This window comes from Xenopus tropicalis, chromosome 6 (assembly GCF_000004195.4).
Source record: "Xenopus tropicalis strain Nigerian chromosome 6, UCB_Xtro_10.0, whole genome shotgun sequence".
NCBI classification, from domain to species: domain Eukaryota; kingdom Metazoa; phylum Chordata; class Amphibia; order Anura; family Pipidae; genus Xenopus; species Xenopus tropicalis.
Genome location: NC_030682.2, coordinates 9476248 through 9492753, shown reverse-complemented (window position 1 = coordinate 9492753; position 16506 = coordinate 9476248). Strand labels below are relative to the sequence as shown.

Genomic DNA, 16506 nt, shown 5'->3' with positions numbered 1-16506 from the left:
TGAAATAAACCCAATAGGGCTGTTCTGCCCCCAATAAGGGGTAATTATATCTTAGTTGGGATCAAGTACAGGTACTGTTTTATTATTACAGAGAAAAGGGAATCATTTAACCATGAAATAAACCCAATAGGGCTGTTCTGCCCCCAATAAGGGGTAATTATATCTTAGTTGGGATCAAGTACAGGTACTGTTTTATTATTACAGAGAAAAGGGAATCATTTAACCATGAAATAAACCCAATAGGGCTGTTCTGCCCCCAATAAGGGGTAATTATATCTTAGTTGGGATCAAGTACAGGTACTGTTTTATTATTACAGAGAAAAGGGAATCATTTAACCATTAAATAAACCCAATAGGGCTGTTCTGCCCCCAATAAGGGGTAATTATATCTTAGTTGGGATCAAGTACAGGTACTGTTTTATTATTACAGAGAAAAGGGAATCATTTAACCATGAAATAAACCCAATAGGGCTGTTCTGCCCCAATAAGGGGTAATTATATCTTAGTTGGGATCAAGTACAGGTACTGCTTTGTTTCTACAGAGAAAAAGGAAATCAGTTTTAAAATTCAGAATTATTTGATTAAAATGGAATCTATGGGAGACGGGCTTTCCGTAATTCGGAGCTTACTGGATAACGGGTTTCCGGATAAGGGATCCCATACCTGTATTAGATTAAAAGCGGAGTCTGTACCTAAACTGGACATCATTATTTGGCTGCATAATACCAAAACCCCACCGGTTTGGATCAATACTTGGAATTTCCTCGTTGGGATTAACAAGCTCTAACTCAAAGTAGCTCAACATCAGAAACACAAACTGTTTCAGTTCATTGACAGCAAAGAAACGACCGGGGCATATGGAACCCCCGGCTCCCCAGGGCATGGTGTAATATTTCACCTTTTCTCCATTCTTGAAGAACGCTGTTTTTTTGGTGCCATCTTCATTCAGGAATCTGTCGTACTTAAACTTCTGAGGATCTGTGTGAATCTCCGGGTTCATCTGGACAGACACATAAGGGAAAAGGACAACCCTGTCTTCTCTCCTGATGGAAACATCCATCCCGCTTGCCATCTTGAATTTCACATTTTCTTTGGCAACTCTGGTGAGAACCGGAGCAGCTTTCAAGCGTAGGGTCTCTTCCATAGCGCTGTCCATGATGGGCACCTTCCGTAACATGTCTCTGGTGAGGTTAATAAGGGGACCTCCAGGCTTTATATCTTGACCAGTTCCTTTGAGTACCCCTTCCACCTCTGCCCTCACTGCTTTCATGGCTTCGGGGTATTTCATTAAATAGTAGAGGAACCAAAAACAAGCAGGACCTGTGTTACTTTGAGAAACCCACAGAAGCGAAAACAAAAACCTGTCTTGCATGTGTTCTGGCACCCCCATTTCAGTCCTCTTTCGAATCTGTTCAGTGATCCAACCATTGATATTTTCTTTTTGCAGAGTTTGCTTTACAGATAACCGATGCCAAAAGAACCTCTTTAGCCTCTCAGCTTCTATCTTGTCTTTTGGAGAAAGCGCCGAATAGATCAGACGTGGTACGAACTGGTCATACTTCACAAATTCTTGGAATAGCTTCTCAGAACGTTCCCAATCACAATCCTGGGCCCTTTTTTCACTTCCTTTACTCTTCACTGGCTCATTACCAAACAAGGAACAGTAACCTGCTTTAAAGATAATACTGTAAGTAAAGTTAAATAACCCACCCTGGAGCCATTTTCTGTCACCCTTAACCCTTCCCATGTTGTATAACATGAGGGTTTGAAGATTTTCCGTCATAGCCTGAGCCAGAACTACAAGGCCATCGCCCATGAGATGTTTGGTACTTGATTCTTTTAACATATGTAAATCATTTAGTGTTGAATGATATCCAAAGAGTTTAATTGCTGATTCTCTAGCAAATTCATTGAAGTCCAGCACTGAAGTGGCTTCCCTTATAACAGGCCCAAAAGACAGGGGATCCATTACAAATGTAAAGTAATGACCAGCAAGCTGAACTGTGAAAACGTCCCCGTGGTTTTTCAGCATCTCCTGCAGAAAAGCATGCCCATTATTTTTAAATTCGAGAACGTTTCCCAGCCACGGTATTGCGCCTTTGATCAGTGGAGGTTCTCCTGGTCTTCTCATACGCAACATTCCCAGCAGGTAGAGGCCACTGATGATGAAGACCGTTGCCAAAATTAAAATGGAGAAAGTCATGTTGAAGTCTAGAAAAAAATGGATAATTATTATTGTAAATGAGAAAAATAAAGATAATAAAGAAAACTGCTGTTTAGAAGTGAATTAGGGGATGGGTTCATATGAAACCCTGCAAACAGAGGCCTGAAAGGTGACAACACGTGGTCAGAATTGAACGGATCCAGAATGCACAAAAACTAAATGGAGGCCTTGGAACAGAATGTGATGCAGAAATATATCCCATAATCCTTTTCTATAAAGGTGGACATATACCTTCAGATCCGCTCGCATGGCAATGACGCCAAGCAAGCGTTTCTTCTCCTCATATCCCCCACCTACGGGTGGGCGATATCGGAAGAATCCAGGCTAATTCGGTCATTTGGCCCTGGGGTAGGCAAAGTCGGTTCAGAGACCGCATCAACAAGCCAATGCGGTCCCCGATCCGACTAGATTTTTTAACCTGCCTGATCGATATCTGGACGATTTCAGGCCAGATATCGGTCGGGCAGACCCGTCGGTAGTGCCCATAAACGGGCTGATTAGCTGCTGAATCGGTCTAAGAGACCCATATCGGCAGCTAGAATCGGCCCGTGTATGGGTACCTTAAGAGGCATGAGAAAAGGTCTAGGGTGTCTCTACATGCCTGGACACACATACACATCTTTAACCTACACACTTATCATATTTGTGGTTCTGTATCAAAGCCCACCACGTGTTGATGGACAAGGAAAGCCAAATTGAGTGAGGATGCCAAATTGTTAGGCCCCCCCCCAGCACTCATTTTTTTCCCTGGGTAGTGCTCCCTTTAGGAAAATGATGCCCCCAAGCTGGGCATCTTTCTAAAGAAACACCAAGTAGTAACTCCACAGCATTCACACCTGTGAGTTTCAGATGTCACCTCTCTGAAGAGTTACAGTGTGCCAATGTAATTGGATTAGTGGAAGAGTTACAAAGTGCCAATGTGATTGGATTAGTGGAAGAGTATATATGCTGAGGACTTCCCATACCAGTCAGTTGAACTGAAGAAGCTGCTCGGATGAGTAGTGAAACGTCTTCAATGATTACTTTAACAAGTCCAGTTGCCTTAGATTTATCTATACTAGATATACCATGACCTGGATGAATGAAAATCTGCATAGTCATATAGCCAAGAAGAGGAAAGTAACGCCTTTGGGTTGTACCACTTCATTCAGCCATGGTGGAACAAAACTCAATTCAGGGTTAAAATATAACCTTTATTATCACTTGCTACAATTAAAACTTTGAATTAAAAATCAAGACTAGGCACCAATATACGGGAATAAGTGCCGACAGGAGAGGGGAGTAGTTAGAAACCCAACAACTTCACTGGGGGATTTGTAACTTTGTAGGAATTAGACTCTCCTTGTCTTTTATGGTGGACCAAATTTATCTCAGTTCTACTGTCCACCTTCTTAACCAATTAGGACATTTGTCTTCCATGACACCAGCCTGTTACCTTTGATACTTTTCCCAAAACCTATTCATGTATATGATTTATCACTATTCCCTCAAATGTTTCCCCTTATATTTGCCAAATTAAAAAGCCTGATCTCACTAAGGTCTAAGGCAGTGATCCCCAACCAGTGGCTCAGGGCAACATGTTGCTCCCCAACCCCTTGGATGTTGCTCTCAGTGCCCCCAAACCAGGGAGTTACTTTTGAATTCCTGACTTTGGGGCAGGGCCGGGCCAAGGTATTTTGGCACCCTAGGCAAAGGCTTCAATCAGCGCCCACCCCCCAGTCAGAGCATAGTCACATGTTTTACCCCACGCGATGCCCAGTCAGACAGAACTAATAAATGCTGCTATCATCAAGCCACATAAAATTATCCCCCTCTATTGCGCCCATGTACCAATGCCAGCAGCCATCCTATTGCCCCCCATCTGTACCTGTGCCAGCAGCAGCCAATCCCTTATATTGCCCCCCCATCTGTACTGTACCTGAAGCAACCAATCACTTATATTGACCAATATGTCCCCAACCTGCACATAAAAATATCATATTCTGCCCCCAAACCATATGTACCTGTGCCATCAGCAGCCAAGAATTGCCCCTATCTGTTCCTTCCTGTGCCAGCATGTGTCAGAACTCAGCCGTTTCTCCTGCGCTGCTCAGGTACCTCTGCAACGCGCCAGCGCTCCCTGTACTTTGAGTGACGTAACGCGCAGGTGTATGGAGGGGCGCCTATGTGCGTGCGTACGCATACGTCACAGCAGGCATAGCGCTGGCTAAGGGAAGGGTGGGGAGTGCTCCCGGGTCCCAGGCCAGCTACCGATTACAGTAAGCAGTACACAACGTACACACATGCTAGAGGTGGGTTGGAGTGGGCTGCGGGCGGTTTATTAAAGGCCAAGGCTGCCAAGCAAACTAGTTTTAAAAATAAATAAAACTCCCCCTTAAAGTGCGCCCCTTAGTGATTGCGCCCCTAGGCAGGCGCCTAATCTGCCTACCCCTAGTTCCGGCCCTGCTTGGGGGCAAGTTTTGGTTGAATAAAAACAGGATTTACTACCAAATAAAGCCCCCTGTAAGCTGATAGGCTGCATAGAGGCCCCTAATAGCCAATCACAGCCCTTATTTGGCTCCTCCATGAACTTTTATGGTGCTTGTGTTGCTCCCCAAGTCTTTTTACATTTGACTGTGGCTCCCGAGTAAGAAAGGTTGGGGATCCCTGGTTTAAGGGGTGGGATGTAGGGTAGGAGCTTTACTCACACTTATTTTATCTAAGACACACAGAGCTACTTAGTAGCAGCTACTTGTCATGGCTACTAAACACCAGAAAATCCCCTGCCATAGACAAAACTGAGAATTGCCCCGCTAAAGAGACAAATATCAGTAAATGATCAGCATTGTCTGTTTTAGTAGCCTCAACAAGTAGCTGCTACTAGTAGCTCCGTGTGTCTTCACCCAAAGCTTGCTGCACACACAGATCCTATGACACCAGAGCACACAAAACATGGGGAAAGGCCAACTAGAAGGCACCAAACAGACTGGAAAGCTGCCGACTTGGTCGGGAAGTCTTCAGCTTTATCCATACCATGAATGACTAGAACTCCTGGGCTTACAGCTAGCCACTTGAAATGAGCCCAATAAAATCTGTGCAAATGCAAATATAAAGATCATAGTGGTCTCTCTCACCAAGTATCATTAAAAAATAATCTGATAAATGACCTCAAATGTCCTGTGAAACAATAACAATCTCTATACAAATGAAAGCATAAAGGTGACAATGATCTATCTCACTAAGTGTCATTAAAAAATATATCTGCAGTTTATGCACATACCAACTGCCGCTTGGAAAAGTTGCCACACGGAGGGTTCCAGGCTGCTGTGAAACTGTGCCGGACTGGCTTTCCTTTTATACAAAGGCTTCGTCACTGCTTACTAAGACCCTGAGGATCAGAATTCTGATGAATTTCATGGCATACCTAATGATTCAGATGACCTGTAATAACACTATAATTACCCACAGCAAGTTCTTCCGAATTCAGGGTCAACCTACCAACCAAAAAAGGCAGTTTGAATGCAATTTTATTGTTTTAAATGACAAATGTCCTACCTTGTCCTTTGTCTGCTTTCCCTCTTCCCTGTTGCCAGATATCTACAGGGCAAGAACTACATTGATGGGGAACTTTATGCAGAATGCTCTGGACCTGGGGTTTTCCGGATAAGGGATCTTTCTGTAATTTGGATCTCCATACCTTAAGTCTGCTAAAAATCATTTAACCATTAAATAGACCCAATAGGACTGGTCTGCCTCCAATAAGGGGTAATTATATCTTAGTTGGGATCAAGTACAGGTACTGTTTTATTATTACAGAGAAAAGGGAATCATTTAACCATTAAATAAACCCAATAGGGTTGTTCTGCCCCAATAAGGGGTAATTATATCTTAGTTGGGATCAAGTACAGGTACTGTTTTATTATTACAGAGAAAAGGGAATCATTTAACCATTAAATAAACCCAATAGGGCTGTTCTGCCCCCAATAAGGGGTAATTATATCTTAGTTGGGATCAAGTACAGGTACTGTTTTATTATTACAGAGAAAAGGGAATCATTTAACCATTAAATAAACCCAATAGGGCTGTTCTGCCCCCAATAAGGGGTAACTATATCTTAGTTGGGATCAAGTACAGGTACTGTTTTATTATTACAGAGAAAAGGGAATCATTTAACCATTAAATAAACCCAATAGGGCTGTTCTGCCCCAATAAGGGGTAATTATATCTTAGTTGGGATCAAGTACAGGTACTGTTTTATTATTACAGAGAAAAGGGAATCATTTAACCATTAAATAAACCCAATAGGGCTGTTCTGCCCCCAATAAGGGGTAATTATATCTTAGTTGGGATCAAGTACAGGTACTGTTTTATTATTACAGAGAAAAGGGAATCATTTAACCATTAAATAAACCCAATAGGGCTGTTCTGCCCCCAATAAGGGGTAATTATATCTTAGTTGGGATCAAGTACAGGTACTGTTTTATTATTACAGAGAAAAGGGAATCATTTAACCATTAAATAAACCCAATAGGGCTGTTCTGCCCCCAATAAGGGGTCATTATATCTTTTGCAAGCTGGAATGAGTCGGAAGACGAAGGCAAATAGTTGAAAAACTATAACAAATAAAAAATGAAGACCATTTGAAAAGTTGCTAAGAACTGGCCATTCTTTAACTTGAAGGTGAACCACCCCTTTAAGATCTCCTTGTTTGGTAACCTTACTTAAAGTGAACCAAGGACAATTACCATTGGTCCATTTTTATTTCCACCATCTATATGGCATCTATTATATTGAAGTGCTATATGGAGAGTGGGAGTGTGAGAGTGAGCCCTCCCTATTGGGCCCCAGGAGGCCCAGTCTGATAGGCTTGGAATTTATACAGCTATTTGGTTGCTAGGGCCAAATTACCCTAGTATCGGTCAGAATTTATTTTAGTTGCCCAACCAGAAAGCAGCCATTGGAAGGCTGGACATAGGCATAATGGGGTACTGTAATATTTAAAAAAAAACACACAAAATAAATAATGAAGACCAATGGAAAAGTTGCTTTGAAGAGACCTATGTAAAATGTGTAAAAACATTAAATCAAAGATGAACTTTAATAAACTGAGGGACATAACAGTGGTGACTTGTAATGTTTCTGCCCTCGGCAGTGTGCCGGGTTCATTGGCCTTATAATGGATTTATCATAGCCACAGACATACACCCAAATGGTTGCTGGGCAACACCTTTTTTAAAGGGAACACGTCACCCACACATAAAAGGCTGTATAACAAAAATCCTTCTTAAATTAAACTGGCTGTGACTCTGTAATTCCAAGCCTAAAGAAAACAAGATTTATATTATTTATACAGTGTAAGTGAAGTTGATTTTGCTTGACAAACACAATAGAAAAGAATTTGGAATTGTTTCTTACGGTGACAGGTCCCCTTGAACACATGGGATTTGTCATGTTGTATTTATAATCATTTTGTGATATTAAATGAGTATTTATTGCATAAAATGGTTATTTGTTGTTTTCTTTTTTTGCAGCATGACTTTTTTCACCTATAGATGTTTTTCATGGCTGTGGGATAGCAGGTATAGTAGGGAGAGATGGTGCCTATAGTAGCAGTGGGGTGATAATAGCCTCTGGGAAGGGACTGGGGCTGTGGGATAGCAGGTATAGTAGGGAGAGATGGTGCCTATAGTAGCAGTGGGGGGATAATAGTCTCTGGGAAGGGACTGGGGCTGTGGGATAGCAGGTATAGTAGGGAGAGATGGTGCCTATAGTAGCAGTGGGGGGATAATAGCCTCTGGGAAGGGACTGGGGCTGTGGGATAGCAGGTATAGTAGGGAGAGATGGTGCCTATAGTAGCAGTGGGGGGATAATAGCCTCTGGGAAGGGACTGGGGCTGTGGGATAGCAGGTATAGTAGGGAGAGATGGTGCCTATAGTAGCAGTGGGGGGATAATAGCCTCTGGGAAGGGACTGGGGCTGTGGGATAGCAGGTATAGTAGGGAGAGATGGTGCCTATAGTAGCAGTGGGATAATAGCCTCTGGGAAGGGACTGGGGCTGTGGGATAGCAGGTATAGTAGGGAGAGATGGTGCCTATAGTAGCAGTGGGGGGATAATAGCCTCTGGGAAGGGACTGGGGCTGTGGGATAGCAGGTATAGTAGGGAGAGATGGTGCCTATAGTAGCAGTGGGGGGATAATAGCCTCTGGGAAGGGACTGGGGCTGTGGGATAGCAGGTATAGTAGGGAGAGATGGTGCCTATAGTAGCAGTGGGGGGATAATAGCCTCTGGGAAGGGATTGGGGCTGTGGGATAGCAGGTATAGTAGGGAGAGATGGTGCCTATAGTAGCAGTGGGGGGATAATAGCCTCTGGGAAGGGATTGGGGCTGTGGGATAGCAGGTATAGTAGGGAGAGATGGTGCCTATAGTAGCAGTGGGGGGATAATAGCCTCTGGGAAGGGACTGGGGCTGTGGGATAGCAGGTATAGTAGGGAGAGATGGTGCCTATAGTAGCAGTGGGGGGATAATAGCCTCTGGGAAGGGACTGGGGCTGTGGGATAGCAGGTATAGTAGGGAGAGATGGTGCCTATAGTAGCAGTGGGGGGATAATAGCCTCTGGGAAGGGACTGGGGCTGTGGGATAGCAGGTATAGTAGGGAGAGATGGTGCCTATAGTAGCAGTGGGGGGATAATAGCCTCTGGGAAGGGACTGGGGCTGTGGGATAGCAGGTATAGTAGGGAGAGATGGTACCTATAGTAGCAGTGGGGGGATAATAGCCTCTGGGAAGGGACTGGGGCTGTGGGATAGCAGGTATAGTAGGGAGAGATGGTGCTTATAGTAGCAGTGGGGGGATAATAGCCTCTGGGAAGGGACTGGGGCTGTGGGATAGCAGGTATAGTAGGGAGAGATGGTGCCTATAGTAGCAGTGGGGGGATAATAGCCTCTGGGAAGGGACTGGGGCTGTGGGATAGCAGGTATAGTAGGGAGAGATGGTGCCTATAGTAGCAGTGGGGGGATAATAGCCTCTGGGAAGGGATTGGGGCTGTGGGATAGCAGGTATAGTAGGGAGAGATGGTGCCTATAGTAGCAGTGGGGGGATAATAGCCTCTGGGAAGGGATTGGGGCTGTGGGATAGCAGGTATAGTAGGGAGAGATGGTGCCTATAGTAGCAGTGGGGGGATAATAGCCTCTGGGAAGGGACTGGGGCTGTGGGATAGCAGGTATAGTAGGGAGAGATGGTGCCTATAGTAGCAGTGGGGGGATAATAGCCTCTGGGAAGGGACTGGGGCTGTGGGATAGCAGGTATAGTAGGGAGAGATGGTGCTTATAGTAGCAGTGGGGGGATAATAGCCTCTGGGAAGGGACTGGGGCTGTGGGATAGCAGGTATAGTAGGGAGAGATGGTGCCTATAGTAGCAGTGGGGGGATAATAGCCTCTGGGAAGGGACTGGGGCTGTGGGATAGCAGGTATAGTAGGGAGAGATGGTGCCTATAGTAGCAGTGGGGGGATAATAGCCTCTGGGAAGGGACTGGGGCTGTGGGATAGCAGGTATAGTAGGGAGAGATGGTGCCTATAGTAGCAGTGGGGGGATAATAGCCTCTGGGAAGGGACTGGGGCTGTGGGATAGCAGGTATAGTAGGGAGAGATGGTGCCTATAGTAGCAGTGGGGGGATAATAGCCTCTGGGAAGGGACTGGGGCTGTGGGATAGCAGGTATAGTAGGGAGAGATGGTGCCTATAGTAGCAGTGGGGGGATAATAGCCTCTGGGAAGGGACTGGGGCTGTGGGATAGCAGGTATAGTAGGGAGAGATGGTGCCTATAGTAGCAGTGGGGGGATAATAGCCTCTGGGAAGGGACTGGGGCTGTGGGATAGCAGGTATAGTAGGGAGAGATGGTGCCTATAGTAGCAGTGGGGGGATAATAGCCTCTGGGAAGGGACTGGGGCTGTGGGATAGCAGGTATAGTAGGGAGAGATGGTGCCTATAGTAGCAGTGGGATAATAGCCTCTGGGAAGGGACTGGGGCTGTGGGATAGCAGGTATAGTAGGGAGAGATGGTTCCTATAGTAGCAGTGGGGGGATAATAGCCTCTGGGAAGGGACTGGGGCTGTGGGATAGCAGGTATAGTAGTATAAGACACTAATATTATACTGTAGTCTTGCGCAACTATGGCCCTTGGGAGAGAAGCTTGCTCTAGTTGAAGTAGCCTAATATTACAGAGCCCTACTTGATATGTATAAGGGAACCTTTGAGTCTGTTTTGCCCCAGCCCCAATACCATTAAAGTTGGAACTTGCTACAGGAAACATGCATTTAGCTATAGAGAGGGTGTATTACTGGTGTACGACCCCACCCCTGACATAATGTCGCCATAGAATTCATAGTGAGTGCATTTCCACATAGGGGCAGACATGGCGGGACAGTAGCCAAGTACCAAGGCACTCACACTATTTATCTCATTAAATTCCAACGAATATTTAGTCATTTACAAAAATCCAAGGGCTCCGCAATCAGTCATCTTGATGGTTGGATTTCCCAAATCCATATGATTCATGAGGATGTCAAATCATGGGGTTGATATTCTAAGTTGCCCCTGTGGCCTTTGCTTACAATAGAGAAGCTCAGAGATTGGCCCTTGGGGAATGGGTTTGTATTGGGCCCCATATACAGTAACTACCCCGGTACAGCAATGTGTGAGCTTTAGTCATAAGGCTCCATCGCTAAGGCTGATGGGTAATGTGTGACCGATACGTGACTTGCAGCTCTGCAGGTACAGACACACATACTATAAACTATAGACAAGCGGCACCGCTGCCTAAATGGCGTCTCTTGCTTTTTAGACACTGGGGGGGGGCAGATTTAATAAAAATTGGATTTTTTTGATTTTAGAAACTCCCATAATTTCCCAAGAGTTTTTTGATTATACGAAAGTTTAAAATTTTGATGAAATTTATGAATGATTCAAGTATGGCTGTTTCTGGAGAAAATTGTGAAATTTAAACAGACACTCATTTCCATGACTCCTCTTTATTTTGTGAAATAGAAAACAATGATATGTTTAACTTGCCCCTGAAAGTGGGTGAAATAGAAAACAATGATGGGTTTAACTTTCCCTTGAAAGTGTGTGAAATAGAAAACAATAATGGGTTTAACTTCCCCTTGAAAGTGGGTGAAATACAAAACAATAATGGGTTTAACTTTCCCTTGAAAGTGTGTGAAATACAAAACAATGGATTTAACTTCCCCTTGAAAGTGTGCGTAATGGAAAAAAATAATGTGTTTAACTTCTCCTTAAAAGTGGGTGAAATAGAAAACAATAATGGGTTTAACTTCCCCCTGAAAGTGGGTGAAATAGAAAACAATAATGGGTTTAACTTCCCCCTGAAAGTGGGTGAAATAGAAAACAATAATGGGTTTAACTTCCCCCTGAAAGTGGGTGAAATAGAAAACAATAATGGGTTTAACTTCCCCCTGAAAGTGGGTGAAATAGAAAACAATAATGGGTTTAACTTTCCCTTGAAAGTGGGTGAAATAGAAAACAATAATGGGTTTAATTTCCCCTTGAAAGTGTGTGAAATAGAAAAACAATAATGGGTTTAACTTCCCCTTGAAAGTGGGTGAAATAGAAAACAATAATGTGTTTAACTTCCCCTTGAAAGTGGGTGAAATAGAAAACAATAATGGGTTTAACTTCCCCCTGAAAGTGGGTGAAATAGAAAACAATAATGGGTTTAATTTCCCCTTGAAAGTGTGTGAAATAGAAAAACAATAATGGGTTTAACTTCCCCTTGAAAGTGGGTGAAATAGAAAACAATAATGTGTTTAACTTCCCCTTGAAAGTGGGTGAAATAGAAAACAATAATGGGTTTAACTTCCCCCTGAAAGTGGGTGAAATAGAAAACAATAATGGGTTTAACTTCCCCCTGAAAGTGGGTGAAATAGAAAACAATAATGGGTTTAACTTCCCCCTGAAAGTGGGTGAAATAGAAAACAATAATGGGTTTAACTTTCCCTTGAAAGTGGGTGAAATAGAAAACAATAATGGGTTTAATTTCCCCTTGAAAGTGTGTGAAATAGAAAAACAATAATGGGTTTAACTTCCCCTTGAAAGTGGGTGAAATAGAAAACAATAATGTGTTTAACTTCCCCTTGAAAGTGGGTGAAATAGAAAACAATAATGGGTTTAACTTCCCCTGAAAGTGGGTGAAATAGAAAACAATAATGGGTTTAACTTCCCCCTGAAAGTGGGTGAAATAGAAAACAATAATGGGTTTAACTTCCCCCTGAAAGTGGGTGAAATAGAAAACAATAATGGGTTTAACTTTCCCTTGAAAGTGGGTGAAATAGAAAACAATAATGGGTTTAATTTCCCCTTGAAAGTGTGTGAAATAGAAAAACAATAATGGGTTTAACTTCCCCTTGAAAGTGGGTGAAATAGAAAACAATAATGTGTTTAACTTCCCCTTGAAAGTGGGTGAAATAGAAAACAATAATGGGTTTAACTTCCCCCTGAAAGTGGGTGAAATAGAAAACAATAATGGGTTTAACTTCCCCCTGAAAGTGGGTGAAATAGAAAACAATAATGGGTTTAACTTTCCCTTGAAAGTGGGTGAAATAGAAAACAATAATGGGTTTAACTTCCCCCTGAAAGTGGGTGAAATAGAAAACAATAATGGGTTTAACTTCCCCCTGAAAGTGGGTGAAATAGAAAACAATAATGGGTTTAACTTTCCCTTGAAAGTGGGTGAAATAGAAAACAATAATGGGTTTAACTTCCCCTTGAAAGTGTGTGAAATAGAAAAACAATAATGGGTTTAACTTCCCCCTGAAAGTGGGTGAAATAGAAAACAATAATGGGTTTAACTTCCCCTGAAAGTGGGTGAAATAGAAAACAATAATGGGTTTAACTTCCCCTGAAAGTGGGTGAAATAGAAAACAATAATGGGTTTAACTTCCCCTGAAAGTGGGTGAAATAGAAAACAATAATGGGTTTAACTTTCCCTTGAAAGTGGGTGAAATAGAAAACAATAATGGGTTTAACTTCCCCTTGAAAGTGTGTGAAATAGAAAAACAATAATGGGTTTAACTTCCCCCTGAAAGTGGGTGAAATAGAAAACAATAATGGGTTTAACTTCCCCCTGAAAGTGGGTGAAATAGAAAACAATAATGGGTTTAACTTTCCCTTGAAAGTGGGTGAAATAGAAAACAATAATGGGTTTAACTTTCCCTTGAAAGTGGGTGAAATAGAAAACAATAATGGGTTTAACTTTCCCTTGAAAGTGGGTGAAATAGAAAACAATAATGGGTTTAACTTCCCCTTGAAAGTGTGTGAAATAGAAAAACAATAATGGGTTTAACTTCCCCTTGAAAGTGGGTGAAATAGAAAACAATAATGGGTTTAACTTTCCCTTGAAAGTGGGTGAAATAGAAAACAATAATGGGTTTAACTTTCCCTTGAAAGTGGGTGAAATAGAAAACAATAATGGGTTTAACTTCCCCTTAAAAGTGTGTCACTGACTATTCTATTTCTTCATGTTTAGTTACAATAAAACTGGAAAAAAAACCCTCTAATATTTCAAATATCCATAGGACAAATATCCTGACGTACTTTTTGTCAGTCTAAAAAAGTCACATAAAGTTTTATAGATCTCGAACGTTCATGGTTTTTACAGAAATTATAAAAAATTTTCGAGAGAATAATTAAAATTTGAACTTTTCTCAAAAAACCCCCTAGTGTATGGGCCCCAGGACTGTATAAGTTACTACTGAGCGTCCGCCATTTCATATTGGGCAGTGGAAGAGATCTCTCTGTCAGATCTGGAGGCAGAAATGAAAGAGTAATTCAGGGGGTGAGCACACAACCCCCCAAGTCCGAAGCCATGATGTTTGCCCCATGTTGTTCTGGTACTTGGGGGCTGCAGGGGGCTACACAGGGAGCAACTAGTGATTAAATATGGGAGTCAAGTGGGGTCCCACCAAATGCAACTCCATCTCCCATCACTGTGTGACCCAGACTAAATAGCACCAGTCAGCTATAATGGCCACCTCTTACCAGTCAGGAAGGTTAGAAGCCATGAATGCGTTAATGGAACGGAGTGGGCTGGTTATTCTGTACCACAGGCTTGAAGGCCACATTGTATTAAACTGATGGTATCATGTAAAGCTGGGCGCATACATATAACCCGGAGGCCACTTTCAGAGATACAATGTGCAGTCAGGCAGCTTGAAGACCATGAAAGTGCTGTGACAATTTAATATTCTCTCCCCCACAACCAGTATCGGACTGGGACCCCAGGGGCCACCAGAAAACCTTAGACCCATTGGCCCACTCTCCAAACTATTTTTCCTCCTTTCCTCACCCAACCTCTTTATTCTCCCAGTCTCTTTTATTTACATGCTAGCATCTATCCTTCCATCTATTTCTCCTCTTTCTTCAGAAAATAGGGAATGGCCATGAAACAGGCCAAATGCTCAGGAGCAGGAGGGCCCACTGACCCCTGGGCCCACCGGGAGTTTTCCTGGTATCCTGGTGGGCCAATCCGACACTGCCCACAACCATTATTACATCCAGGGGTGTAACATCCCCAGCCCCCCAACAAAGTGTGAACAAGAGCTCAAACTGTGGCAAAACCTCTATTACAGCGCGTGTAACATGGCACCCAATTAAATTCATCGTTTGTTCAACTGAAACTGAAATGAACCCACTCTGGTTCAATAAAACAAGGAGACTTTTTAATCTAAAATAATTTTGAATGAAATCTTTATTTTTTTTTTTTTACAAAGAACCAACGGACATTGTTTCTGATATGTGTATAAAATACCCTGGTATTTAAAAGCCAGACAACAAATAATGTGTTAATATAATACATTTCCCAGAATCCTTTGCTTAAATTGAAGTTAAGAAAACGTATTATGCTTAAATAATATTTTATCACACCTATAAGAACTGATATATAGTTTCCTTATTCATTGACATTGTTCTTACTAGTCCCTATGTATGTTTTTAATTCAGTTTGTCATATCAGACATAACATTGGAAGCTATGGGATACAATATGGTCATTACGGCTTTGGTAGGATAGAAGTGATTGGAGAAATTGATTTTGCAGGAATAGAACAATACATACATCACCCAAGGATGGAGAAGTAATCTGGGTTATTAAGAAGAAGGAAGAAAGGACAAGATGATGCAGACAGAGAATAAAATAAGACAGGAGACATTATGACCTTGGCTAACATAGAACATTGAGCAGATGAAGGAAAAGCAAGAGAGGATGATGAAGCAGCAGGGATACAAGAAGTGGATAGGAAAGACAAGGCTAAGGCAGAAGAGCAAGACACGGTTATGAACCAGTTAGGTGTGAAGAAGTGGATAGGGAAGAGTGGGCTAACATGGAACATTGAGTGTGGGGAAGAAGACAAATAATTTGTTATAAACCAGCAGGTATGAAGTAGTGGATAGGGAAGTCTAAGCTAAGGAATAACAGCAAGAGCAGGTTATAAAGCATCAGGGGTGGAGAAGTTCATCCCTAGGCTTACACAGAACACTGAGTAACTAAGAAGAGAAAGAGTAGGTTATGAACCGGGGTGGGTGGAGAAGTGGATAGGGAAGACTAGGATAACACAGAACATTGAGCGTAAGGAAGAAGAGCAAGGGTAGGTTATGAACCAGTGGGGTGGAGAAATGGATAAGGAAGACTAAGCTTACACAGAACATTGAGCGTAAGGAAGAAGAGCAAGGGTAGGTTATGAACCAGTGGGGTGGAGAAATGGATAAGGAAGACTAAGCTTACACAGAACATTGAGCGTAAGGAAGAAGAGCAAGGGTAGGTTATGAACCAGTGGGGTGGAGAAATGGATAAGGAAGACTAAGCTTACACAGAACATTGAGCATGAGGAAGAAGAGCAAGGGTAGGTTATGAACCGGTAGGGTTGGAGAAACTGATATATAGTTTCCTTATTCATTGACATTGTTCTTACTAGTCCCTATGTATGTTTTTAATTCAGTTTGTCATATCAGACATAACATTGGAAGCTATGGGATACAATATGGTCATTACGGCTTTGGTAGGATAGAAGTGATTGGAGAAATTGATTTTGCAGGAATAGAACAATACATACATCACCCAAGGATGGAGAAGTAATCTGGGTTATTAAGAAGAAGGAAGAAAGGACAAGATGATGCAGACAGAGAATAAAATAAGACAGGAGACATTATGACCTTGGCTAACATAGAACATTGAGCAGATGAAGGAAAAGCAAGAGAGGATGATGAAGCAGCAGGGATACAAGAAGTGGATAGGAAAGACAA

At 42.5% G+C, this 16506-nt stretch overlaps 1 protein-coding gene across 1 annotated transcript; it reads right to left on the bottom strand.

The window, feature by feature from the left end:
- Positions 1-608: 608 nt before the first annotated feature.
- On the bottom strand, positions 609-2203 carry cyp8b1.2 (cytochrome P450 family 8 subfamily B member 1, gene 2). Its single transcript, XM_002939304.2, has one exon. The coding sequence runs from the start codon at positions 2201-2203 to the stop codon at positions 674-676; it is 1530 nt and encodes a 509-aa protein (XP_002939350.2). The 3' UTR covers positions 609-673.
- Positions 2204-16506: the final 14303 nt, after the last annotated feature.

Excerpts from the sequence above, each read along its gene's own strand:
- cyp8b1.2 (XM_002939304.2), bottom strand. The coding sequence starts at position 2,203 with ATGACTTTCTCCATTTTAATTTTGGCAACGGTCTTCATCATCAGTGGC.